Below are 27,080 nucleotides of genomic sequence, written 5' to 3'. Positions count from 1 at the left end.
CAGCTGGAAGAGGGTGTGTCCCTAAGTTTTTACCTGCAAGCAATGATGATCCTGTTAAGCATTTCAGGGAGACCAGCCCAAGTTTTTAGGGTGGGGATCTAGACAGGTTATACGTACCTTCAGACCTGCTCCCAGAGAAGGCAGAAACACCTCAAAGCCTGCATGTAAGAACATCTACTGAGAAATTATTTTTAAGCAGATACCAGCTGAGTTGGGGGGAAGAGAAAGAACAGAGAAGAAAAAACAAAACTCCCTTGATCTTGGATGTAAGAGAACCCAGCAGCGATGAACTGGCCCTTCTTCGGAGCAGCTGTGGTGCTGTTCATTTTCCTGGTAAGTGAATCCTGTTAAAAACTTTCCATCATCGTTCTCATTGTAAACAAGGGAGAACTTTTAGGAAAATGTTATTTTGTGTTATTTCTAACCTAAACCCATTAAAAGTTTATGCTAATGATAAGGTGATTTTTATGGACTAGATTTTTAAATAGCGTTTCTCTCCTTAATTGAAGACTCCAAGATCATATTAGTGCATCAGTGTCAACTCACCATATCACATCTCTGACATCGAAGTCTGCTAAGTCATGCCGGTGAAACACTGAACTTGGGAAAGTCAGATCACTACTTAATAGCATTCTGTTGTTCAAATTCTCTTTTGCAGGTGGGCTTTGAAAACTAATCTCACAGGTGTATCTTGATTTTTAATCTAGACATTTTCTCATACTTTTGGTATCTTTGCTGGTAGATTCACTATAATTTTTAAAATGTAAAAATAGGGTCCATATAAATTAAAATCATAGCTGTTTGTAACTGGCTTCACCACCCAGTCTCATCAGTTCTGTATGTGGTTGGGGGTTCATATCACTAATATCAGAAGCCCCACACTTCTAAACTGTAATTTCATTTAAAACATTTATTTAATTTCAAAAAGAATGGCAGTGTGGGAGATTTATAAATGACATAGTAGGTGAAGGAATAGCTGTAATTAAGGAATAAGTATAATTATTATGATAATGATTCTTACTCCTGGAAAGTTAGTAATGACCATGAGACAAAAGTTGTACATTTGACGATCAGAGAAACTATAACAAAATATTTTATTATTGCGACCCTACACTTTATTAGTCTTCTCTCTTTAGAGACAACTTCTAAGTGCAGCACTAGTGTGTTGTATCAACTTCTCTTGTGTTGAAAAATTGAAAATTATAGTCTCTTTCACAATAATGTTAATATAATCCAAAGAGGCAAGTGCCAGGTAAATTGTGTCTTCCAGTTTGGCAGGATGTAGTGCTGTGGTGAATATTTGTCTCTACTTGCTTCATTTTTGAACTGGATTGTTGGGTTGCTATAGTAACAAGTGATTCACTTTATTAATTGAGAGGCTATAACTACTGGATTTGTTAATAAATGAGCATCAGTAAGTGGTAGCTATATAGTTCCAAACTGCCCTTCAAACATTAGCCTTATTCCAGGGACTTGATACTGAGAATCTCAAAATTTGGGACACGGCAGGGATTAATGAGCACCACACAGTATGTCATTTGAACATAGGAGTGCTTGTTAATTATGAAATAAGAAAATACTTTTATTTTTAATTGCCTATACATTTGATCTAATTCAGGTCCATTATAGTGCCAGTTGATTCAAGTTTATTTGGATGCTTATGTATTTTCATTGAATCTATAAGATGCCTTTTTAAATTTTTATGATTATTTCTAATTAATTACTTCCTATAAAATTCCTCTAAACAGCCATTTGTATCTAGTCATTCTTCAGTACAGCATATCGTTTTATCAAAACCATGTATTTTCAAGTAACTTTCTCTCTTTGTAGAGAGATTTCTGGGCCTTTGTCCTTTATTTTCTTAGTCTGGATAGTTTCTGCCTGTTTGCATGTGAATGAATCATTTGTTTTTTGCCATATTTTACTTTGGAATCAATCATAAGTTTCTCATACATGTTAGGAAAATTATTTCCTGAAGAACTTATTTTATAAAGAATTGAGATCTTTCATTTAAAATATCATAACTTTTAAAAAATTTTTCACTTTCAAAGGTCTAGAAAAATCACAAGTTATTTTTACCACTGATTTTACCAGATGATCTGGATAAATATCCTTTGGAATTATACAATGTATTTTTGTTTTAAAATACTTTTTCTGAACATGAACCATCACTATAGCAAACTTTTCTGCTAGCGTTATTCTGAATGTTTGCTTTTACTGATTAAAAAAAAAGAAAGAAATCTATGTAAAGTCTTTATATTCTCCGCTCAAAATTGGTAAGTGAAAATCTACATTAAAGAGCATATTCAGGCAATTTTGAAAACTTGTAAGACATTTAAACTAATACTATCTTTAATGCAAACTGAGAGCTGGGCAACCATGTATTTACAAGTATGCTGTGTAATCTGTTCACTGTTCCTTTAAGTTTTAAGACTTTGTTCAAATTAGCGGGTTAGATCAGGGAGAATAAAGCTGAAGAAACTTCTTAGGGAGGCCAAGCTTGCCACACGACTATTCCATTATCTAGGCAAGGTGCCTGAACAGACACTAGCTTACAGCTGTTATAACACTGCAGGCCAAAGAAATGTTATTAATGTTACATTTATTTTTCTTTCTTTCTTTTTGTTTCCATGAGATTGGTGTGTATATGCGTGGCTAGCAGGGGGCTGGGGATGGTTAGAATGAATTCTACACCAGAAAACAAAGTTAACTTTGCATCAAATATAAGAAATCTCTGTGAGTGGCTGTAACTGTGGTATAAGGGATGGCATGGTGACTGTGTAAAAGCAAAGTAGAACCAGTAGAATTTTATAGTTCTATTGATTTCTAAAACTCACTTTGCAACTTCACCAGGTCCAATCAATCAACCCAAATCAATACAAATATCAAGGTGTCTTTTTCTATAAAAGTCAACTTCTGCAGCATACACTCAAAGAATAAACCCATCTTTACTACCAAGAATGACTGATTTCTTCAGTTGATCATACCAGCCTCGCTTCTCCTCTTTCCACGGTTAATACTTCCCTTAACGAAAAGTTCTTCTGACCACCAGATAAACTAATTCCACAGTTTGAACTTAGCTGAAATTATTAAGTATAAAAGCAGTTGTTTTTAGAGTATTTCTCAAGCCCAGGGCTATAATATTGTGTTTATTGATGTCTAAAGCAAGAGAAGAACTGATGAACTAGTACAGACACAGCAGAAGAGAAGCAAAAGGGAGGGTTCTATGCTTTCTTGTGCTCATATTATAGTGATACATATTACAGATATCAGAATTTCAGTAAAATATTTTCTAGAAGATGGAAGCGGCATTTCTGTTCACCTGTTAATTCAAATGTATAAATTATATTTAAGCAAAATCATGATGCTCTTAAAGCTTTGGAATTTCACAGCAGACTTAAGATTGGCCTGTCCTTTCACTTTTATGAAAATAAAGAGTACAAATTTGTCATCATTTAATTGGTTTGAGTTGCTACAGAGTAAAATCATTTGCTGTGTCTGATTGAGTTGATAGAAAAACCTAAAGATCTAGGAAATGCTAACAGGATAAATCTGATGACTTGGCTGCTAAAGGACAAGATTTACCTACTTAACAAGGCTCATGAATCTAGAAAAATAACACTGTCTATTCCCAGAGCACTTAATTTCTGATAACTCTTTTGCTACATATTCTTCAAGGATGTTGTTGTTGGCTATCTCCGTGTCCGAACAGGCACTGGCCTGACACTGGAAGCAGGATGCACACTTGGTACAGCAGTTAGACTTCCTGTGCTCCCCACAGCGAGGGAGCACCCTTGCAGAGCACTGGGTCATGTCACTCTTGCTGGCTATGCTTGGCATGCAATGTCCTTTAATGGACTTAGGCAAGTCAAAGTGGTTTAAATGCCACCGGTTGCTGATCTCAGTTGGTCTACAAGCACAGAGCACAGTCTTGGCTAAGGAACAACCACAGCTTCACAAATTAAGGGCTGCTTGCTGCTCATAAAACTACCTGGCTGTAAGTTATTTGAGGGCAGGTTCTGTGTCTGAGTCATTTTTGTATCCTTCATAGTGCCTTGATTGTTCAGTGGACATCTAATTCATAAAGAAGAGGTATCAATAGGGAATTTCTGGGTGGTTTCTATTTTATCCCCAGCACACACACTCCAAATAATCATGAGGGTATTTCACATGAAAACAGTCACAAATTTTCCTATTATTTCCTATTACTTCATGATGCAGTATTACATTTATATTTTATCTAAGGGCTTGTCATAATATTTCTAGGCCTAAAATCCTTCAAAAGTCTTCATACAGCCTTGGTTTCACATATCTGATATGTATTTGTCAAAGAAATAAATAAACCAATCAACAAATAAGAAAAATGACCTACCAATGTACTGTCAATTCCAGCTACGGTTCAAGTAATACAGAGGAAAGACAAAACAGGAGATTTTTTTAAAAGAAGCAAACTATCATATTTTGGCTTTATCTCAGGTTCATCCTTATGATGTACATAACAGTTAGACACAGAATGTAATGCTTTAAAAGCTGTCATGTGACTGTTGAAGACTAATACAATTATTAAATGCAAGAAGTTGTCCTTATAAAAGCTACTTATTACTTTCAAGACTATTTTTACTATATGTAAAGAAATGTAAACCTCAACGTCAAAAGAAAAAAACATGAGCTTAATCAGAATCATTGAAATTAGCATGCAATTTTGTGTCTTGTGGCTTTAAAAATATATAAATATATGGATTGGCTCCTAAAATAGAGATGCAGGGAGGGTTCATTGAGGATGTGCTTTAAGTGAATTATTCACTGCTTTCTTAGAATGTTTGAATTGGAAAGGGCTTTAGTCTCATATACAGAGGAGGAAACTGAGGCACCGAATGGCTAAGTGACTCACCCCAACACCCATATCCAGTGGGCAAAAGAGCTGAGATATACTCAGCTTGACCAGTCTTCATCCCTAAGTGCATCTCCATCACGGTCTCCACAGAACACATCCCCAACACATCTTATAATCCAAACTAGTCCCCTAGTTTCCCCCAAATAACCTTATCCTTGTTCTAGAGACAAAGTCTAAATTATTCAGGATAGTATCCTTCAACTTCCCTCTCCAACCAAGTGACTTTCATCTCCAATACATGTCTCCCTCTCCAAAAATATTTCCTTGCACACTATTAGCAATCTAATTCTACTATCACATCTTCCTGATTTTTTTTTTTTTTGATCACCAAATTCCTTGGGAAAGTGACCATTTTCACGTCCTTTTCCCCTCTATCTTATTCCCCAATTTCTTTCAGTCAGAAAGAGCCTGTTCCGTCCAACTGAAAGCATCCTATTCAAAGTCCTAGAAAACCTCACATTTCTTCAGGAATCACTCTGCTCAGCTATTTTGTATCATCTGATATGGTTCACTCTCCATCTGTCTTTCAGTTTTCCCTTCCTTTGACATCCTTGATTTCGCATGACATTTTCTTCCTGTTTTTTCAGCCATTTCTTTTTCTCCTTTTCGTTTCTTATTTTTTGTCATTGTTCCCAGTTACATAAATCCAGGAATTCCCATGTTTCATTCTCATCCCCAGGCTGTTTCTTGGCTGTATTCTTCAGGGATTTCAAATTCTCCCATGATTTCAACTAAGCAAACTGGGCAGTTATTCCTCCACATATCAGGCCTGAAGCACCATTGTTCATGGTGCTGATGTGCTTTTCAAATAGCTAAGCATCTTCACCCAGGCCCTTCTCTGGCATCTTAAATTTGCCGTGTTCTAACCTGCTAAATTCTGCTATGCCCTTGCTCCTGATCTGCCTGTTTAAAACTGCTATCACCTGAAATTCTTCCCTCTCTTGACTCCCATGTCCCATTGCTTCTCAAGCCCTGTCAGTTTCACCCATGCAGTATCTCTCCCTTAATCTTTTCTGGTCTGTTCCCACTGCTCCCCTTCAGCTCTGCATCTCCGGCCTAATTTGATATAAAACACTCACTGCTGGTGGCCTGTAATCACTGCCTCTTCCCTGTGGTTGGAGTAATCTTTTAAACCCACAATTTTATCTTGCCTTTCCCATGATCAAAAAATTTCAATATTTTCCTACTGCACACAGAGATTTATTGCTAGAATTGAAAAGGTAACTTTATAATTTAGTCTACCCCTGTCATTTCACCAATGAGAAAACTAAGCTAAGAGAATTCAGCAAGTACACTGAAAGTTCTCTGACCCTATGAAGTACTCTGTTTACTTCATTATTTTGCCTTTGAAAGTCCAAGAATGACTATTTCAGAGTTTGTTTTTTTTTTTTCTGGACTCCGAGCAAATCACAGTAAGATTATGTTAACAAAACATAATTTTAAGCAGACTTGGCAGTTTTTTAATTACTAATCCAGTTGAGAGCCTGACTCTACAGTGAAACTTGCCTGGTCTTCTGCCTGAGTTGCTACTCATGGGAAAAAGAATGATCCAGCTTCATAAAGTTGGAAGGTTTCTTAGTCATCTGGCATAGTTCTCCAAAACAAACAGCAAGCGCTGACACTTCGGTGTGGTAAGGGAAGCTCAAGACAGATAACAGATGCATACACAATTCTGTAACTATGAAGAAATGGCTCCCGGACAAATAAGATACCCTCACATCCCAGTTCCACACCTACAAATTAGAGGAAAATGTGTTCATGAGTTCACAGGTAGCAAGAAGTACATACCTGCATTAACATCATTTCAATTCGGTGCCCAAGAGGGACTCTACAATAACAACTCAGTTACTTGTCCAAAGTAACTTGGACCATTTGGGTCATTTATTTTTCTTTCTCCTCCCACCCCACGCATAGCATTACTGTTATGGCTGTTATTATTGTATATAAGCATTCCTATTAATAATTCACAAGGATATTATGAGATTAGATTAAAATCAGAATTATTTTGAATTCTCAAAGTTGTAATAATGTCAATTCTTCATAGTGTATTTTACTTAGAAATTTACTTGGAATAAGCCATCTTATATTACACATATCACAAACACAAATTTAGGCTGAATTGTTTTGGATTGTGAGGGTGTGCTCAGTCACTCAGTCATGTCCAACTCTTTGTGACCCAGCCAGGCTCCTCTCTCCATGGGATTTTCCAGGCAAGGATACTGGACTGGGTTGCCAATTCCTCCTCTAGGGGATCTTCCCAACCCAGGGATCAAACCCCTGTCTCCTGAGTCTCCTGCATTGGCAGGCAGATGCTTTTGTATTTAGCCCTAAATTAATATCCAAACCTCAATTTCTTCATCTGTAAAATGTAAAGAATTATAGTATTGTCCACATATACTATTGAAGATTAAATGCATGGATTTCTCTAAACACATTTTCCAATACTTAGTTATTGTTCAGTAAATTGTAATGGTAATTAATGATTATGATTAAAATTTGATACCATGAGTATATAATTTCTAGTATAAAAACATAATCTCTATACTACTGATATTAACCATTATGAATTATGGAAATTTTTTAAAATATGTACTTGGAGACTAAAATTTTATTTTTATTTAAGGGTAAAATTGAAAGTGACTATAAAAAGTAATTATTATATTTTGAAATTACTATTATTAGTACTTTTTAAATACAAACTATGATTTTCTTTTATCAGTGGTCCAGATAAAGTCTAATTATGATAACAGTTTTCATAATTAGCAATTCCGAAAAAAAAAAACCAGAAGTTAAAATTTTCTTATTTAGGGGTGAATAAAAACTAAGAATTTATACCATCTTTAACTAATTCTAAGTTAAATTTAATAAATGTAGACAAATCTTTCAAATACACACCTAATTTTTAGATATTTTACAATGTTTTTAGTATATTGATATACTAGACTTAATATATAAATGCGTGTTTTTAGAAATGTCTTTGTCTTTAGAAAAAAATAATTTAAATTATATGTATAATTTTACACTAAAAGTCATATATAAAGATCAAAGCCAGAGCTGAAACTAGGGAGAGTTCTGTTTGACTAGTTCATCTGTTTGACATGGAAATTGTTTAATGCAGGAGAAAAGATTAATGAAAGTTGCTTACACAGCAATTTGTCCTTACAGTCTTGTAATTTATTTTCATTGCTGTGGAAGGATGCATTTATATCATCTGTTTTGTTTAGCGCCAACAATAAAACATCAAATATGAACTCATTTTTACATAAAGAAAATTATTTTGATTTCAGCACTTTTATTCTCATATATCAAAGCAAATTAAAGATTTATCATCTTAAGATTTTCAAGAATACTCAAAAATCTTCCATCTAGAGTTGGACTGTGAAAAAGCAAACATTCCAAAGTTTTCCAGATATTTTCTGCTCTATATGCTTTCTTTACTTCAGATTTTCTTTTGTATTTCCATCTGTGGCTAGTCAGATCCCAAAACTATAGTCAAATATTTTAGTATCATTACATACTATTGAAATCACTAAATACAATCCAAGTGCTTTCAACTCTTCAGGCATAAGATTTACTAAGAGATCTTGAGTTCCCAATCCTCATTCTCCCTGGGTACTAGTTTCAAATATCCTAGCTCATATGATTACAAATATCTGTCCAGACTAAGAATGAAAAAGAAGTTAACAATAAAAAGTAATGAAAAGAAGAGCAAAATTGAAAGGTAAAAACCAAACATAAAAGAATCCTTAGTATTGTCCTCAGACCTTGAGAAAGAAACCAAATCCACCTGCTAATGACCACAACACTGTTTAATTTGTTTTTGTTTAAGCAGTGGGATAACATGCATTGTAGAGCATTCGATTAAAAATTAACTATTATGATTATCTTATTTTTTATAGGTGGTGCTGGAAGTTAACAGTGAATTTAGAATCCAGGTAATATATAGCAAATTAATTTTTTCCAAATTAAAAGTAAGAAAAATAGTTTGGGAGAAGTAATATATTTTCCAATGAAAAGTCATCCTTTACAAGTAAAGTTAATGTTATGCTAAAATTAATGGATTATCAAAATTACCAATTATTCCAACTGAACATCCTCTCTTTCTGACACTGCCCTGACCTCTAAAATCTCCAGTGGAATGTGAATTATGAATAAAAGTTAATAGATACTATTTTGTCCTACCCACCCAAGGTCAGGGATTATAACACTAAAAATGGCACCATCAAGTGGCATTCCATCAGGAGGCAAAAGCGTGAGTGGATCAAGTTTGCTGCAGCCTGCCGTGAAGGTGAGGACAACTCAAAGAGGAACCCAATCGCCAAAGTAAGTATCAACCCCAAAGCAAAAAACCGAAAATCAGAACGGACAGAATTAAATTTTCAAAAGAACCTATCTTTGAAATATTTTATGAGCATATCTCACTGAGAAGTTATGATACAGAACAGAACTATAGCTATTCAGATTATAAAAATTGAAGCCATCAAAAGTGTAAATTAAGAAATTTAGCCACTTGGGTAGACAGTTGAACACTGACTCATCACATTAGTGAAATTAATATACACAATCATATGTCACCCTAAACTCTAGATGAAAAAATTTAGTGATTTAAACAATGAACTTAATGCTCAGCACATTCACAGGAACCATTTAAATGTGTGCTCTTTCTGCGTCATAATCTCTTAGAATTGACTGTCTACGTTTAGCTTTCTATGAACATTCACAATGTACCCTCTTTCACATTCTCCTTTCCCTTCATTTTCCCTGATTTTCCTTTTGTAAACACCCAGTCACATGCACATGTGCAGATACACACACACGGAAACATCTCCACACACAGATTCACACAAACATATATACATACATATACACAGATTTACACAGAAATTCCCCCATAAGATTGCTTACAATCATACAATTTTTAATTTCAAAGAGATCCCTGGTTTCCATAATATTTATTTGGGGTGGTCTCTGATTTTTCTGCTAATACAACCTCCTATTTTCAGAATTAAAACCCTCTAAATAGAGTTGGATAACTCTCTCGATAACTCTCTCTTGTCACTTACATAAATCCATTTAAAACTTTCTTCCAAAATTTTACATTTAAAGAAACATTTAATCAAAAGATCAAAGTTATGCAATAACATTGAGAAACTCCTTAAAAGGGTAAGGAGTTCCCTACTGGCTTCAACATTAGCACAAACATTAAAAATAATATGATCCATTTTAAATTTTGAATGAGTGAAAGCATGAATGATAACTACACAGATTTAGATTTATGAGAGTGATATTTTACTTTTTACTTATTTGGTAGAAACTAAAATTGAATTTCTTCTATTACATTGTCATTTACTGCTGAAAATACTAGAGCTGTAATTATTCCACTTATCTAGGAAAATAATTCTTATTTCCAACATTTCTCGAAAGATAACAGGATAACTCACTTTCAACAATTCTCAAGAAAGATAGTTATTATATCAAACAGTTGTACTCTTGATTTCCTCTCTGTAATGTTTTCACCTGTGCTCTCTTTGCAGATTCACTCAGATTGTGCTGCAAACCAGCAAGTTACATACCGCATCTCTGGAGTAGGAATTGATCAACCACCTTATGGAATCTTTGTTATTAATCAAAAAACTGGTGAAATTAATATAACATCCATAGTTGATCGAGAGGTCACCCCTTTTTTCATTGTAAGTGCATGAATATGTATGTTCAGGCCTATATTACTTTTGAAATATCTTAAGTTCAGATCATATTTATTCAATTTCAGGAGTCTCAATATTGGGCATTTTTGACTGTCTCTTATTTCATGAGCATCCAATGACCTGACAGAAACAAAAGATTAAGAGAAAGAGGAGTGTTTGCTTAACAGCCTTAGCAAAAGGGCTAACCTCTTGTCAGTTCCTGTGTCAAACCAAATGTTTGTCAAGAAGGGCAAGTGCCTAACTTACTTCTTTTTATTTAATTCAGTTGAGAACATCAGTTCCTCTTAACTCCAATGCCAAATGATGATTTCTGGAACTTCAGATGCAGCCTTTCCTGAGTGAACATACTTGATAAATTCACATTGCTCAACTCCCCTGAGCTCAGAATGTGCCTTGGAGAAACTTTAACTCACCCTTAATGAATTTCACTCTCTTCTTTACAGTCGCTGTGACAAAACTTCAAACCTTTAACCTCATTTCCACTTTACGCAGTTGACCTGATGACCCATTTCATTAAAAAGTCTGAGGCCTTCCATCACAAACTCCCATAATTAATTCTTTCTCCTCCAGTTCAGAAATGTTCTGAATTAAAGTCAAAAAAAAGGATCGATTTTCTGCTTTTTCCCAATGACTTATCCCAAGAGCTAGCTATTTTCCCATAATTACCTGTCCAAGAACCTTAATCAATCTACTTTGTTTTTTCATCTCTTCTGACTGCTCCATTGGCTGCTAGTCAATTTACATCTATCACTAGGGTCAACACTTGTTAATACTTGAAAAACAAAAATAAAGAAATTTTAATATCTTTCTTTGATCTTGTAACCTTTTCAATTCAAACCCCATAATTTTCCAAAATGCCTTCAAACAGTAATCTATGCTTGCAGGTTTTCACTCATGCTGCTTGCCTGTATGCCTCAAACTACTTTAATTCCTTAGTCTTCTATTCCATATCGGTATTCCTGCCTTGTCTTCCACAAAGTTTCCCTGAAAATTCTAAATCAACATGCCAGCCTCTTAGCTCCTCTTGAAACACATGCATTTTTATATGAAACACAGTAAGTTCCCTGTGGGCTTCCCACATAGCACTAGTGGTAAAGAACCACCTGCCACTGCAGGAGATGTAAGAGAGGCAGATTCGATCCCTGGGTCAGGAAGATCACTTGGCAGAGGGCATGGCAACCCAACTCCACTATTCTTGCCTGGAGAATCCCATGGACAGAGGAGCCCAGTGGGCTACAGTCCATAGGGTCACAAAGAGTTGGACACAACTGAAGTGACTGACATGCACACATGAACAGTAACCTCCCTACATACCAAAGAGTTTCGTTCTGAGAGTGCATTCATAAGTCCTGCAAAGTTAGCCTGCTGCTGCTGCTAAGTCGCTTCAGTCGTGTCCGACTCTGTGCGACCCCATAGACGGCAGCCCACCAGGCTCCACCATCCCTGGGATTTTCCAGGCAAGAATACTGGAGTGGGTTGCCATTTCCTTCTCCAGTGCATGAACAGGAAAAGTGAAAGTGAAGTCACTCAGTCGTGTCTGACTCTTAGCGACCCCATGGACTACAGCCTACCAGGCTCCTCCATCCATGGGATTTTCGAGGCAAGAGTACTGGAGTGGGGTGCCATTGCCTTCTCCGAAAGTTAGCCTAGGTACCCAATAATACAACTGGCTATATAGTACTGTACTGGAATAGATTTATAATACATTTGCATCTTTGAAAGTTTGCAACTTAAAGGTTCATATGTAGGGGACTTACTGTATATCACATAGGCAACATAGTACACAATATACTTATGTACTTATACCCAATAAGTGAAGCTGGTGTGCTACAGTCCATGGGGTCATAAAGAGTTGGACACGACTGAGTGAATTAACAACAACACCACCAAATAATAATAATATAAACACCCACATAGCCACCACTTATCCCATGAGTGCTATATTTCTTTGAAGCCCCTGTGTGACTCTCCTTTGTCATATTCTCAAACCCTATAACCCCTATTCCTAATTCCAAGTAATGAGTTTTTGCCACTTCACTTCCTTCCTCACACGAATTCTTTTTCTTGGAACACCCTGTCAATTGTCTGCTTCACCTGTTGAAATTTTCTTTGAAGATCTCTCAATCATTACATCCTCCTATGAAGTCATAGCTATTTTGTTCTTCCTTTATATAACTCATCATGTTACCTTTTCTCAAGTGGGATTTTGACTTTGTGTTTGCCTCCCCTTGTAAGTACTGCTTGCGTCTACCTTTGAGTAGGAAATCATATGTCTCACTGTTCTTTTAGTTTCCCACAATACCTAAGCATAATGCTCAGAGAAAGCGAGAACTTAATAATTATGGGTTGCACCATGTAATTATTCCTCTTTTCTCTCCTAGATCTATTGTCGGGCTCTGAATTCACTGGGCCAAGATTTAGAGAGACCTCTTGAGCTTAGAGTCAGGGTTTTGGATATAAATGACAACCCTCCAGTATTTTCTATGTCTACTTTTGTAGGAGAAATAGAAGAAAATTCTAATGCAAGTAAGTAGTCTACTTTGTTAAGTAAACAAGACTATTGGGTTTCCAGATCATTCTTAACAGCCAGGCATCTATAGGTTAAACTCTGTCAAGATACTACATCACGAATGTGAAAGGTAAGTTTGGAGAAGCATGTAGAACAGGAAGGCATGAGGAAGGCTCCATAATGGCTTTCCCTTCAACCGTGGAAGCAGCTCCAACTGTCATACACAAGAAGCAATGCTAAAGAAATGGGAGGAATTTGCTCACACACCACCTCTGGAGTAGATTCCTCAGGAAAAACTCCAAAAGTATTCTGCACAGTGATGACAGAGGCACTGGGAAGAGAATTTAGCCTCCCAGTCTGACTGCTTTGAGGGCTTCCGTGGTGGCTCAAACGTGAAAGAATCTGCCTGCAATGCAGGAGACCTGGGTTCAATCCCTGAGTAGGGAAGAGCCCCTGGAGAAGAGAATGGCTACCCAGTCCAGTATTCTTGACTGGAAAATTCCATAGACAGAGGAGCCTAGCAGGCTACAGCTCATGGGGTCGCAAAGAATCAGACACGACTGAGAGACTAACACACACACACACACACATTGACTACCTGAAGGGGAATCTCATCCACTTCTATTCGTACTGCTTTTTAAAAAAATTTCAACTAAAGTAACACAGAAATCACCTCCAGACAATCTATTTGGTGTTTATAATCTTTAAGAGCTATTTTTGACAGCAAAGAAATACAAAACGCCTACAATGCGGGAGACCTGGGTTTGATCCCTGGGTTGGGAAGATCCCCAGGAGAAGGGAACGGCTACCCACTCCAGTATTCTTGCCTGGAGAATTCCATGGACAGAGGAGTCTGGTGGGCCACAGTCCATGGGGTCACAAAGAGTCGGACATGACTGAGTGACTTTCACTAAATACAAAACAAGCATTTTCCCCTTCTTATATATGATTTAATAAATATACGTTTTGTTTGCTTTTTTTAGTCAAGTCACCGATTTTATGTATTTGAAATGTATTTTAAACCTAATCCTCTTTGGTCCTCCATGTGGATTTAAAGGTCACCATCTCAAGGGATGCCAGTGGAAGGGCACCAGAAAATCTAGAAACTAGATCCAATATTTACTCTCAAGAGCTTTCACAATCTAAATGTGCAATTACTTCCTTATGGATTGCTGTTAAAAGCAATATTTTAACTGCCAAATATTCAATCACTTGTGCAGATAGTGTATTAACTGCTTATGGTACCACTGAAGATTGTCCTAAACACATTAAAAAACAGCAGAGATATTGTCTCATTTAAATTCAAAACTTCAACTTACCATAGTACTTTCAACTTTTAAGTAGTATAATTTCTTGTAAATTCAAATAATTCTTACATTTTAATTTTTATTTGTTAAAATATTATACCTATATTTTAAACTTTTAAAAATACTACTATAAGAAGGTTTGCTATGAAAATTTCACAAAATATGAGTAAAAATGGAACAAAATGCATTCTTTGCTCTCCTTTGTACCATTCTTCAGAGGCAAATAGAATCACTAGTTACTTAGGTACATACTTTCTATAATCATGTAAATATATATAAACATATTTCCAAAGAAGAAACAAATGTGACCATATTTTACATACTAATCCACAGCATGAATTTTTAAATATATTTTGAACACATTTTCATATTAGGAAATACAGGTTTCATCATTTCTTTTAAGAGTTTCTTGAGATTTTATTGTATGAATGCACCATAATTAATGAAATAATTGCCTCCGAAAACACTTAAAAATCCTGAAATAAATACACACAGAGATTGAGAGAGAGAAAGACAGGAGCTGATAGTTTATGTCTAAAGACAAGGCCAATTGTGCTTGAAACAGTTGAGTATAGAGAAGTCTAGTTTATGAATGCTGGCAGCTCTTCACATTCTCCAGCATCCTTCATCAAAACTACCAATAAGATTACTGCAAAAAGGTGACGAACAGGTGCAGTATGTAATTAAATATGCATCTCCTTAAACCTACTAGATACCTAGCACTTTACTAGAGACCATGCAAAATAGAATAATAAAATATATTTACTGAATGTGCATTATTCAATAGGAACTTCACATAATTTTATTTCATATAGCTATTTAATTCTTTCATGAACTCAGTGAGGACAATCCAATTTCATCCCCATTTATAGATGTGGAAACTGAGGCCAAGATCACATAGCTAGAAAGTGCTGTAGTTGGGAGAACTGGCCTGTCCTTATATCACTTTGTTTCACCATAGAAGCCTTAAAAAAATATAATTACACTAGAATAAGAAATGTAAAAGCAGAAGAAAATATTTCCTTGTTTTCTAAATATCAGTAATGTCTAAAGTTCCTGGTAAAATGTCATCTTTTCATCAAGACAAACATATTGAAAGGAGCTAAGATATTGATATGTTGAAGCAATAGAAAGGGAAAATGGGGGAGTTCCCATTACACGGACTAACTAACCATAACACTTTGTTGGAAAAGCTATACTATATTACAACAAAAATGCAAATTGTCCATTTGCAATCAATTTTTCTTGATTTCTAGATACACTGGTGATGGTACTCAATGCTACTGATGCAGATGAACCAAATAATTTGAACTCAAAAATAGCCTTCAAGATCATAAGACAAGAACCTTCAGATTCACCGATGTTTATTATCAACAGATACACTGGAGAAATTCGAACAATGAATAATTTTCTAGACAGAGAGGTATTTTTTTTTTCTTTTGAGTAGGTTGTAGTCTCAATGGAACTGATTCTAAAAGCAAGAGTTCTAAGAAAAAGAAATGAAAAAGAAAACAATAGTTTAAAATTTTAATTACATAACCTTTTCACATAATGGGAATGACATAAGAAATATATGTGAGATAAAGAAAATAAGAATTCCTCAAGTAGATTTTATACTCATTTCTCATTTAATCTTATTGGATTTGTCTCAATTTGAGAAAACTACATTCTAAAAGTACATAAAAATGCACACAAGGTAGACATAAAAGCTCTATTTTTTCTCTATTTTTCTCTATTTTTTCTAAGTTTGTTCTACAATGAAATAAATTTAAGAAACAATTGCTGTAATGTCCCCCATCTTGGTGAGTCACAATGGAGGTGAACACAATAGAAGCTCCAAGAATTTTTACAAGTTAAGAAACTTGCTTATCTTTCTTTTTTTGTTCGTTTGCTTATCTTTCTTTAATCCAGCCTAACATAGGCCCATTTGACAAGAGAACTCTTTTTTCCCTTTTCTCTTCCTATATCTCACATACTGACAGCCCACTGATTACTTTGGGAAATGACTCACAGAATCAGAAGGATAGAGAGGAATTCAGTAACATTCAGACCAGTCTATTCACTTGCAAATAAAAAAATAATTACTGATTTTTACCAAGTTGAACCATGCTTTTCTCCAGATATATGCCCAGGAGTGGGATTACTGATCATATGGCAGCTCTATTTTAGTTTCTTAAGGAACTTCCATATTTTTTTTCATAGTGGCTGCAGCAATTTACATTCCCACCAACAATGTAGGACGGTTCCCTTTTCTCTATACCTTCTCCAGCATTTATTTTGTGTAGATTTTTTGATGACAGCTATTTTGGCTGGTGTGAGGTAATATCTCATTGTAGTTTTGATTTGCATCTCTAATTTTTAGTGATGTTAAGCGTCTTTCCATGTACTTTTTGGCCATCTGATGTCTTCCTTGAAGATATGTCTACTTAGGTCTTCTGCCCATTTTTTGATTGGGTTGTTTGTTTTTTCATATATAGAGCCACATGGTCTGTTTGAAAATTTTAGAGACTAATCCCTTGTTGTTCAAATCATTTGCAAATATTTTCTCCCAGTCTCTAGGTTGTCTTTTCATTTTGTTTATGGTTTCCTTAGCTGTGCAAAAGCTTTTGAATTTATTTAGCTTTCACTTATTTTTTTTATTTTTCTATTGAAGGATAATTGCTTTACAGAATTTTTTGTTTTCTGTCAAACCTCAACATGAATCAGCCATAGGTATACATATGTCCCCTCCCTTTTGAACCTGCCTCCCATCTCTCTCCCCATCCCACCCCTCTAGGTTGATACAGAGCCCCTGTTTGAGTTTCCTGAGCCATACAGCATATTCCCGTTGGCTATCTATTGTACATATGGTAATGTAAGCTTCCATGTTACTCTTTTCATACATCTCACCCACTCCTCCCCTCTCCTCATGTCCATAAGTCTATTCTCTATGTCTGTTTCTCCATCGCTGCCCTGTTATTTTTGTTTTTATTTCCATTACTCCAGGAGATGGCTGAGAAAATAATATTGCTGAAATTTATATCAAAGACTGTTCTGCCTATGTTTTCTTCTAAGAGTTTTACAGTATCCACTCTTACATTTAAATCTTTAATCTATTTTGTGTATGATGTTATTTTGTGTATGATGTTAAAGAATGTTCTAGTTTCATTTTTTACATGTAGCTGTCCAGTTTTCCCAGCACTGAACACCTCTTAATAATTGAAGAGACTGTCTTTCCTCCATTGCAAAGTCTTGCTTCTTTTGTCGTGGATTAACTGATCATAGGTGCATGGGTTTACTTCCAGGTTTCTATCTTGTTCCATTGATCTATGTTTCTATTTTTGCATCAGTTACATACTGTTTTGATAACTGTACCTTTGTAGTATAGTCTGAAGTCAGGGGGTCTAATTCCCCTAGCTCCATTTTTGTCAAGAGAGCATTGGCTTTTCAGGATCTTTTGTGTCTCCATACAACTTTTAAGATTTTTTGTTCTTGTTTTGTGAAAAATGCCATTGGTAATTTGGTACAAATTGCATTGAATTTGTAGATTCCCGTAGGTAGTACAATCATTTTGACAATATTGATTCTTCCAATTCAAGAACATGGTATATTCTTCCATCTGTTTGTGTCATCTTTGATTTCTTTCATCAGCATCTTATAGTTTTCAGAATACAGGTCTTTTGTCTTCTTAGGTAGGCTTATTCCCAGGTATTTTATTCTTTTTGATGTGATGAGAAATAAAATTGTTTATTTAATTTCTGTTTCTGAGCCTTCATTGTGAGAGTATAGATTTCATCGTGAGAGCAACAGATTTCTATATATTAATTTTGTATCCTGCAACTTTACCAAATACACTGATGAGTTCTAGCTTTCTGGCAGCATCTTTGGGATTTTCTATATATAGTATTATGTCAACTGCAAATAGTGACAGTTTTAGTTTTTCTTCTCCAATTTGGATTCAGTTTATTTCATTTTCTCTGATTCCAAAACTATGCTGAATAAAGGTGGCAAGAATGGACATCCTTGTCTTGTTCCTTTGTTCCTGATCTTAGAGGAAATATTTTCTAACTTTTCACCACTGAGTAGGATTTTAGTTGTAGGTTTATCATATTTGGGCTTTATTATGTTGAGGTATGTTCCTTCTATGCTCACTTTATTAAGAGTTTCAATCATAAATGAGTGTTGCATTTTGTCAAAAGCTTTTGATGATGATGATGATGAAGATGATCATATGTTTTTATTCTTCAATTTGTTGATGTGATGTATCACATTTGCAGGTACTAAACAATCTTTGCATCCCTAGGATAAATCCATCTTGATCATGGGGTATAATCCCCTTAATGTATTGTTGGGTTTGGATTGCTAGTATTTTGTTGAGGATTTTCGTGTCCATTTTCATCAGTGATATGTATGGGCCTATAATTTTCTTTTTTGTGGTATCTTTGTCTGGTTTTTGTAACAGGGTGATGGTGGCCTCATAGAATAATTTTGGGAATATTTCTTCCCCTGCAATTTTTTGGAATAGTTTCAGAAGAATAGGTGTTAACTCTTCTCTAAATGTTTGATAGAATTCACTGGCAAAGCCATCTGATCCTAGACTTTTATTTGTTGGGAGTTTTAAAATCACAGTTTCAATTTTAGTACTTGTGACTAGTCTGTTTGTATTTTCTGTTTCTTTCTGGTTCAGTCTTGGGAGATTGTACCTTTCTAAGAACTTGTTCATTTATTCCAGGTTGTCCATTTTATGGTGTACAGTTGCTTGCAGTAGTTTCTCATGATTTCTGTGGTGTCCATTGTTACTTCTCTTTTTTCATATCTAATCTTATTAATTTGAGGCCTCTCCCTTTTTTTCAGAGCAGATATTCTTAAGCTGGGATTTGTGGAGAGCCCTCAAGACATCTCTAACTATGAATCCTCTAAAATTATATCAACTTTGAGTGAGGATGCACACATACATATATTTAGAAAAGGCTTCATGGCTTTTACCAGCTTCTAAAAATTTAAGCACTGTTGAATAGAATCAAGAAAACAGATCATCAGTAACTGTACTGCCACATCCTTCCACTCCCTACAAATGCAAACATTTGCTATCTCTTTATTCTACTTGCACATTCAGGGGCTAATAATTTAGGTACAGAATTTTCATTCTATAAATTCCTGGTAAACAATCTCTCCCCTCCTGACAATTTTGGTCTGCTTCACCCTTTATATAACTTTTCAACATATAATAAGGAACAAGGGCTTTTAAAAATTTTGCTTCTTTTAAATACTGCTGGATAGGTATTGTTGGGAATAGAAGTGGCAACTTCATATCAATTCATGTGAGATTTATGAATTTTCAACATTCTGTGTTACCTCTATCTTCATCACAGATTTATGCAAATGCTGAGCCAATATTTTAAAAGATCTTTGTACAAGACAAAATAAGAACTGTCTACATCAACTGTGATATTGTTTGTTGTGTCTTTTTAGCAATATGGCCAGTACTCTCTAGCTGTAAGAGGCTCAGACCGAGATGGTGGGGCAGATGGTATGTCAGCAGAGTGTGAATGCAACATTAAAATCCTTGATGTCAATGATAACATCCCATACATGGAACAGCCAACAGTAAGTATTAGTCCTTGAAATTTTTTTAAGTATTTATTTATTTGGCTGCACCTGGTCTTAGTTGCAGCATGTGGGATCTAATTCCCTGACCATGGATTGAACCTGGGCCCCCTGCATTAGAAACTTTCAGTCTTAGCCACTGGACCACCAGGGAAGTCCCAAAGTTTGGGGTGTGTGTGTGTGTTGGGGTGTGTGTGTGTGTGTGTGTGTGTGTGGCAGCATGCAGCATGTGGGATCTTAGTTCCCCGGCCAGGGATCAAACCCCTACCCTCTGCACTGGAAGATGGAGTCTCAGCCACTGGACCACCAGCGAAGTCCAGTCCTTGAATTCAATAACTCTAATTTCCTTAACTTCTAAAATTTGTTCTAACAAGTCTATTTACAGATGTGCATATTAATTATTTTTAAGTCACAACACAAAGGTACACACATATTTCATCTCGTGTTTGTATATATAATACATTTGAAAAAACCCATATTTGAACAATGAGAAGTCAGACCACAAATATGGACCCCTTTCTATATCATGAATAACTATAAACATTCTATATAAAACTAGTATAATTCTCTTTCTCACATAGTTTGTGCTAAAATATTTTTACTTCTTGTTTCAGTATTCCATAAGCATTGAAGAAAACACTCTGAATTCAAATTTGCTCCAGATTAGAGTAATAGATTTGGATGAGGAGTTCTCAGCTAACTGGATGGCAGTCATTTTCTTCATCTCTGGAAATGAGGGGAATTGGTTTGAAATAGAAATGAATGAAAGAACAAATGTAGGAACTTTAAAGATTGTTAAGGTATGGTATCCTGTTATATTATATCCTATCCAATATTTTGTTTTCTTGGCTTTTTTCAAAGTGATAATCTTAAAATGATGTTAACACTTCACAAACTTGAATGGGTAAAAGAATAAAAATTACTGTGTTTTAGGGTTATATATGATATAGAGCCTTTCATAGAGAGTTTTTCTGCTTATATCATTTCATAAAAATAGGCACTGAAGTTTTTACTTGAAACTCTTTCCTATCAATACAATATTCCCTCACAGATCACATAAAGGGAAAGTATTTTTAAATATGAATCTTGTTTTATGCTTGCAACAATAATTGATTAATCCTTTCAGTTTGAAGAATTTTTTTTTGAAGCAGATTCAACATGGCCTAAAAAAAAGGTGTCCCTGTCAATACTGTACATCAATTATTATTCACTAACGATATTCATCATATGAATTAAAAGTTGTTAGTTGAGTTTTTTTACAAAATTAAAATTAGACTACAGTCCATGGAATTCTCTGGGCCAGAATACTGGAGTGGGCAGCCATGCCCTCCTCCAGGTGATCTTCCCAACCCAGGGATGGAACCCATATCTCCCACATTGCAGGTGGATTCTTTACCAGCCTAGCCACCAGCAAAGCCCAAGAATACTGGAGTGGGTAGCCTATCCCTTGTCCAACAGATCTTCCCAACCCAGGAATCAAACCAGGGTCTCCTGCATTGCAGGCAGATTCTTTACCAGCTGAGCTACCAGGGAAGCCCACTGTAATTGAAGGATTATCAAATTCTCATCTCATATTGGCTGCTGACCCAGGCTTATTACAGGCATACATACACTAGAGATTTGGTCCAGATCATAGAAATTTGGTCCCAGTCAACAGAGTTCTTCTGTGTCTTCACTACATTATTTATCCACCAATTTAACTGCAGTAGAATTTTCTCTGAGATTCAATGAGGAAAAATGTCTGACTCCTAGGGAGTCGACAGTAAAAGTTTTACCCTCTGCTGTTAGACTTGTCAGTCAATTTTTTAAAATCTGCAATAGCTGTGCATGGATTGTATCTGATGCATGCAACACATATTCCTCATGGTAAAATGCAATCCGCTTTTAACTATTTCCTTCCTTAAAAAGTGCCCTGGGAAATGAACTCCTGAGGAATTGTGTCCCTATAGGAATGTGTGATCATTTGTCTCATATGTCTTCATAAATGTCACCATACCTAGAGCTTCCATTCACTTAGTCATTGTGCACATGCCTCAGTTTATTCTCTACAGTATCCCTGCAAATAAGGTTCTATGCCCACATTACAAATAAATATACTGAGGTTCAGAGAGAGTTTGTAACCTGCTCAGTTCTCATCTCTAGTAAGTGGGACAACTGACATTCAAACCTTGGCTTCTCTAGCTATTAAGTTCACATTCTTTTTTCCACTATCCTATCTAGAATTCCATGCTGGGAAAACTGCATCCTAATCTATTACACCCCTAACTATGATGTTACTTTAGAAAATTGATTTATCTATCTGGCCTCAATATCTCTATCTGTAAAGTGGGAATAATGCTGATTTTTCTCCCAGATGTGTGTGACATCATTTATCAATTCTTTTGTTAGGATTATATGCATGTAATAAGTGCATAGAGCTTCCCTGGTAGCTCAGTCAGGAAAGAATCTGTCTGCAATGCAGGAGACCCAGGTTTGATCCCTAGGTCAGGCAGATCCCCCTGGAGAAGGAAATGGCAATCTACTCCAGTATTTTTGCCTGGAAAATCCTATGGACAGAGGAGCCTGGTGGGCTACATTCCATGGGGTCGCAAGAGTTGGACATCACTTAGTGACTAAACCACCACAATAAGTACATATGATGTGTATCTATACATAATTTTATAACCATTCTTGGAGTTGCAAATAGAGATAATATTAGAGCAAAGACTGAAAATTTTAGCTAACTGGAGAGCTCAATGTGTATTGATGGTCATCTAATCTACTCTTGTGAAAATTTAGAAAAATGTAGTTGGTATTTACGTGCATACTGCATAGTTGTGGATTATATGAGTAGTAGATTTTGACATCATCTTTCATAATGAAAATGACTACTTGATAATTTTATAATGTAAAATGAATTTTTTCCTGAATATATTGAATAAGCTATGGATTTCTTTTTATTATTTACATATTATATTCTATTATTTGATTTATTGAAAGAAATCACATATACAAAATAAAATTTCTTGTAAATAGTTCTTTACGGATAAAATCAGTCAAATGATTGAGACTAGATATATTTGGCCCATTCTTTGTAATAAATAGGGCTATTTTCTGAGAAATGTGAAATGATAGCAACTAACATAAGCTCTCTTTGCACTACAAAATCAGTGGATTTGACCATCTGTATTATTTTAAATTTTTAAATTTGGTGGACAGTTAGAACTCACACATTTTTAACTTTTTCAACAAAGGATCTAAGACAACTGGATTTTTTTCTTACTGTATTTTCATGTGTTTGTATTGAATTGAACATAAAGAATAGATTGTGTATTTATATGTATTTATATTTTATTAAAGAAAAAGATATAAGAATTTCTTTTGCCTCTAATCAAAGAATTTCTCTTTCCTCTAGAATGCTTTTTCTCCTTCCAGTAAAACCATTTCACTCTGTATTTTCTAGCCCCTAGATTTCGAAGCTATGAATAATCTGAAACTTAGTCTTGGTGTGAGAAATAAAGCTGAATTTCATCAATCAATTATGTCTCAATATAAACTCACAGAAACTGCAGTCTCTGTGACCGTGTTAAATGTAGTTGAAGGCTCAGTGTTCCGTCCAGGTTCAAAGACATTTGTAGTAAACAGTAATATGGGACAAAACTATAAAATAGGAGACTATGTAGCTATGGATCTCGACACAGGTCTGCCTTCAACAACTGTTAGGTAAGACTGACTTTTTCCAACTAATTTTCACCACATATTGAACTTTATCTGAATTAAAATAGTTTTCACTATTTTTGAAATTCAATTATATAACATACAAACTGGTGAACTGTTACTCAGAGTGTTTAAGAAAGTATAAAAATCTGTGAAAAATGTAAGATGGAAAGTGTGAGGGTTTAAAATGTGAAAATAATTGTATCTTGAAAGTTTGACACTCCTGTGTTTATATATTTTATTGATCAGTTAGCTGATTTCCACATATCATGGTATTCCCCTTGGAAGATTTGCTGGATTGATTTTCCCATTGCAAATCCACCCATTGAAATCAATTAGATTTAGCTAACTCATATCAGTTACTTTCTTACTTTAATCAGCACTTAATATTGGTCAACAATAACCTAGATATGAAAAAGTTGGTTACATTAAGGAAAAAGTCATGCTTTGTAGTTTTTTTTAACTCTACATATCCAAATGTTTCTACTTGATCATGAAAAATCGCTGTATTATATGTGCACATGTATTTTGAAAAGTGCCTGTAGTCAAGAACAATGGTGGGGTGGAAAGACCTCACAAATGAGTTTTAAAAGTTTTTGCTCTGTAGTCAACTCACTCCATACGAGTATTATAGCTCTTACACCACTGTGCCATTACTGTTTTTTTTTTTTTAAAGTGTTTTTGGAATATAGTTGCTTAAGGTTTCCCAGGTGGCTCAGTGGTAAAGAATCCAGTTGCCAATGCAGGAGAAGCAAGAGACGCGGGTTCAATCCCTGGGTCAGGAAGATCCCCTGGAGGAGGGCATGGCAACCCATATTCTTGCCCTAGTGGAGAATTCCACAGACAGAGGAGCCTGGTAGGCTACAGTCCATCAGGTCGTAAAGAGTTGGACACAACTGAGTGATTGAGCAGGAGCCGGAGCATAGTTGCTTTCCAGTGTTGTGTTAGCTTCTACTATACAGCAAAATGACTCAGCTAAACATATACATATATCCCTTCATTTTTGGATTTCCTTCCCACAGGTACCACAGAGTACTGCCTAGAGTTCCCTGAGCTATACAGTAGCTTCTCATTAGTTACCAATTTTATACATGGTATCAGTAGAGTATATATGTCAGTTCCAATCTCCTAATTCATCACACCCCTCCTTCCACCTTGGTATCCATACATCTGTTCTCTATGTCTGTCTCTATTTCTGCTTTATAAATAAGATCATCTACACAAATTTTTTTCAGATTCCACATACAGGCATTACTATCTACGGTCTTTGCACTACCATTGCTGATAAGCTCTCTTGTACTCCACAGATGTGAGTTCACTGAGGGAGGACCACACCCCTACCTCTGACTCCTTTCCAAGTTCTATTCCCCATGTGTAGCACAATGCCTGACACAGACAGTTATCTAACCAATGTATGTCTAACAAACATATAAACGGAAGGAAAACTTCAAAGTCAAAGATGAGGAGAGGAAGAGAATAGAGAATAGGATAGAACTGCAAGACAAGGACGGAGTTTGGAATCCACAAGAAATCCTGTAAATTCGCTGTGTATATGGGGAGAGGGTGGAAATAGGAAAGAGATGAAAGCCAAGCTCTGAAGAAATAACTTCTTTGGTAAGAGAAAAGTTTAGAATTAGCGGCAGTCCAGGAAGTCCCAGTATCTGGGTTGTCCAGGACAGTTCTGATGCTACCAAAATCAAATGAAAATGAGGCTGCAAGTATCAAGGGATTATTCAGACATCCAAGTGGGTGTGATAGACATTCCATCACAAGTGGTTGCTTAATTCTTTTTCTTAAATTTAAATCTCCATCCATTTCTGAATGTCCTCAGACAAAGTTTCTAGTGATTGAAAATTATATCCAGGAGTTACATCTACTGGCAGGAAACATGTTTTAAAATCAAAACCATCACCTCACGCCAGTTAGAATGGCCATCATCAAAAAATCTACAAACAATAAATGTTAGAGAGGGTATAGAGAGAAGGGAACTCTCCTACATTCCCTCCTGTTGGAGGGAATGTAAATTGATACAGCCATGATGGAGAACAGTATGGAGATTTCTTCTTTAAAAAATCTAGGAATAAAGCTACCATTTGACCTAGCAATCCCACTACTGGGCACATACCCTGAAAAAAACATAATTCAAAAAGACACACGTACCCCAATGTTCACTGCAGCACTATTTAAAATAACTAGGACATGGAAGATATCCATTGACAGATGAATGGATAAAATGTGGTACATATATACAGTGGAATATTACTCAGCTATAAAAAGGAATGACTGAGTCAGTTCTAGTGAGGTGGATGAACCTAGAGCTTATTATACAGAGTAAAGTCAGAAACAGAAAAACAAATACTGCATATTAATGCAAATCTATGGAATCTAGAAAAATGGTACTGATGAGCCTATTTGCAGGCAGGAATAGAGACACAGACATAGAGAACAGACTCATGGACACAGCAGGAGAAGGAGAGGGTGGGACGAATTGAGAGAGAAGCATTGAAACATATACATTACCATATGTAAAATAAATAGCTAGGGGGAAATTGCTGTATAACACAGGGAGCTCTGTGAAAACCTAGAGGGGTGGGATGGGATGGGGGGGTGGAAAGGAAGTCTAAGAAGGAAGGAACATATGTATACTTATGGCTGATTCACATTGGATGGCAGTAGAAACCAACACAACACTGTAAAAAAAAATCAAAATCAATCTCTCTCTCTCCCTCTACATAACTAACATTAATTTGTACCACTGTCTTTCAAAACCAGATACGTAATGGGAAGAAATCCAACTGACTTGATCACTGTTGACTCAAAAACGGCCGTAATTACTTTAAGAAATAAAGTTACTATGGAACAATACAAAATACTTGGAGGAAAGTACCAAGGAACAATTTTATCTATAGATGGTAAGAAATCAACTTATTTTTTTTCCTTTGCGTGGAATTTATGTATACATTTATATTATATATACATGGAATTTGTATATACGTATACATTCAGAAACTAAAATTTTAATTATTGTATTTTGAAGTACCCTTTTTCCAACAAAAATTATCATACTGGGCATTATAGAATCAAATCCTGAATGATACAAGAGACATTATAATTTATGGTTAAGACCGTGAGCTCTGGAATGAAACTGGATTGGTATATTGTACCGTCACTTACTAGCTACAGATTTTAGAGAAGTTATTTAACCCATTTATCCCTCAGTTTTTTCTTCCATAAAATGGGACAGTAACATTATGGATTTAGAAGTACGTAAGGAGTTATTAAGTACTTCCCTGGTGGCTCAGACAGTAAAGAATCTGCCTGCAATGTGGGAGACCTGGATTTGATCCCAGGGTGGGGAAGATCCCCTGGAGAAGGGCATGGCA

At 35.6% G+C, this 27,080-nt stretch overlaps 1 protein-coding gene across 1 annotated transcript in view; it reads left to right on the top strand.

Annotated features, from left to right (window-relative positions):
* The first annotated feature begins 285 nt into the window (after window positions 1–285).
* The window catches only part of DSG1 (desmoglein 1), a 38,283-nt gene continuing 11,488 nt past the window's right edge, over window positions 286–27,080 (top strand). Inside the window, exons 1-10 of the mRNA XM_081562642.1 lie at window positions 286–333; window positions 8,794–8,829; window positions 9,086–9,217; window positions 10,429–10,584; window positions 12,981–13,125; window positions 15,672–15,838; window positions 19,867–20,001; window positions 20,616–20,801; window positions 23,444–23,703; window positions 26,470–26,609. Of these exons, the coding sequence (XP_081418768.1) occupies window positions 286–333; window positions 8,794–8,829; window positions 9,086–9,217; window positions 10,429–10,584; window positions 12,981–13,125; window positions 15,672–15,838; window positions 19,867–20,001; window positions 20,616–20,801; window positions 23,444–23,703; window positions 26,470–26,609 (1,405 nt within the window). The remainder of the gene's footprint in view (window positions 334–8,793; window positions 8,830–9,085; window positions 9,218–10,428; window positions 10,585–12,980; window positions 13,126–15,671; window positions 15,839–19,866; window positions 20,002–20,615; window positions 20,802–23,443; window positions 23,704–26,469; window positions 26,610–27,080) is intronic.

Source organism: Giraffa tippelskirchi, chromosome 14, assembly GCF_054371585.1.
Source record: "Giraffa tippelskirchi isolate mGirTip1 chromosome 14, T2T-mGirTip1v1.2.pri, whole genome shotgun sequence".
Lineage (NCBI taxonomy): Eukaryota > Metazoa > Chordata > Mammalia > Artiodactyla > Giraffidae > Giraffa > Giraffa tippelskirchi.
Note: the sequence above shows the minus strand (reverse complement) of the source record. Positions and strands in the feature narration are given on the sequence as shown.